A 1,670-nucleotide genomic window follows, 5' to 3' on the forward strand; every position below is an offset into this window, starting at 1 on the left:
GGCCGGCTGCTGTGCAGGATTGCTGGTCCAGAGGGGAGGGAGTGGTCTGCGCTGGTGCAACTGCAGGCGAGATGCTGAGGGGCCAGCACTTTAGACCCCTAGCGAGAGGCCTCCTTTGGCCCTGCGTTCAGTCTTGGGAGGTCACCTCCTTCATGTTCCTAGGGACAATTCCCAGAAGGACAGAGCCAGTAATACAGAGCACCTCTAACCAGGTCCTTGTTTGTCCACTCTGTCGGGGCCACCAAATGTGCTTTCTCAGCTGCGGCTGCTCACATTTACTCCTTGAGACTCCTGGGCCCATTGCCAGCTCTTGCTGACATGTCTCCAACTGTCCACAGGTGCCACCATGTCTCTGGGTCAGAAGAGTGAGCTCTTGAATCTTGAGGAAAATGTTCAGGAACCAAGAGAAGATGGTTCTTTTCAGGTAGTGGGGGATGATGGGGAGGAGGTCGTATCCTATTCTTCCTCTTCCTCTACTTCCTTTTGACCCCGTCTTTCTCCAGGTCATCTCTGAGGAAGAGGCCAGTGCACCCAACGTTCCTTCTGGTGTCAGCCCCTCCCCCAGAGCCATTGCTGCCCTACGGGGCAGCCTCTCTGAGGATGGTAAGGCCAACAGCCGGGAAGCAGAGGGACCAGACAGCTCCCAGGAGGCCGTCGAAGCCCCAGCAGCAGAAGCCCCGGAAGCCGAAGCCCCGGCAGCCGAAGCCTCAGCAGGGGAAGCCCAGGCAGCCGAAGCCTCAGCAGGGGAGGCCCAGGCAGCCGAAGCCTCAGCAGGGGAGGCCCAGGCAGCCGAAGCCCCGGCAGCCGAAGCCTCAGCAGGGGAAGCCCGGACTCCCCTTCAAGCTGCACTGCAGGAGAAGTTGGCTGACCTGGTGTGGTTCCTGCTGCTCAAGTATCGCGCAAAGGAACCAACCAGCCAGGCCGAGATGCTGAGGGAAGTGCTCAGTGATAACCAAGGGCACTTCCTGGGGGTCTTCAGCCAAGCCTGCGAGTGCATGCAGCTGGTCTTCGGCATAGACGTGACCGAAATGGAGCCCGGAGGCCACTCCTATGTCCTGAACACCACGCTGGGCCTCACCCACGACGGGCTGCTGAGCCCCGAGCAGCTCATACCCAAGACGGGCCTGTTGGTTGTCGTCCTGGGCGTGATCCTCCTGGGTGGCGACTGCGCCTCCGAGGCGCACATGTGGGAAGCTCTGGGGGCCATGGGGGTGCATGAGGGGGTGGAGCACTTTCTCTATGGGGAGCCCAGGGAGCTCCTCACCGACGTGTGGGTGCGGGAGCACTACCTGGAGTACCGGCAGGTGGCCGGCAGTGATCCCCCCCGCTACGAGTTCCTGTGGGGCCCCCGGGCTTACACCGAGACCAGCAGGATGAGAGTCCTGGATTTTATACTCAGGGTCAATAGGAGGGAACACAGCTGCTTCTTCGGTTTCTGAGGAGGCGTGAGCAAGGAGCAGGAGGCGGGGATCTCGGGCGGGGAGAGTTGGGCACAGGGTGCATACATCGCCTGGGGCCCGCGGTGATGACTGCACACTGACGTTTGTTTTCTTCAGACAGTTTTCAGATGTTGTTCCTCTGAGGAAGCTTTGTTAGCTTCCGGGCCTGCGTTTGTGAGTTAGCTGCCACGTGACCGGTGCGGACCCAGTTCCGGGGGAGCCTTACCCTGT

General features: G+C 60.7%; 1 protein-coding gene across 1 annotated transcript in view; it reads left to right on the forward strand.

The window, feature by feature from the left end:
- Positions 1-1,439, forward strand: part of LOC101633268 (melanoma-associated antigen 8-like) — an 8,935-nt gene extending 7,496 nt beyond the window's left edge. The window contains exons 3-4 of the mRNA XM_004685970.1: positions 339-424; positions 504-1,439. Of these exons, the coding sequence (XP_004686027.1) occupies positions 339-424; positions 504-1,439 (1,022 nt within the window). The remainder of the gene's footprint in view (positions 1-338; positions 425-503) is intronic.
- Positions 1,440-1,670: the final 231 nt, after the last annotated feature.

Source organism: Condylura cristata, unplaced genomic scaffold (assembly GCF_000260355.1).
Source record: "Condylura cristata isolate star-nosed mole 26May11 unplaced genomic scaffold, ConCri1.0 scaffold00019, whole genome shotgun sequence".
NCBI lineage: Eukaryota > Metazoa > Chordata > Mammalia > Eulipotyphla > Talpidae > Condylura > Condylura cristata.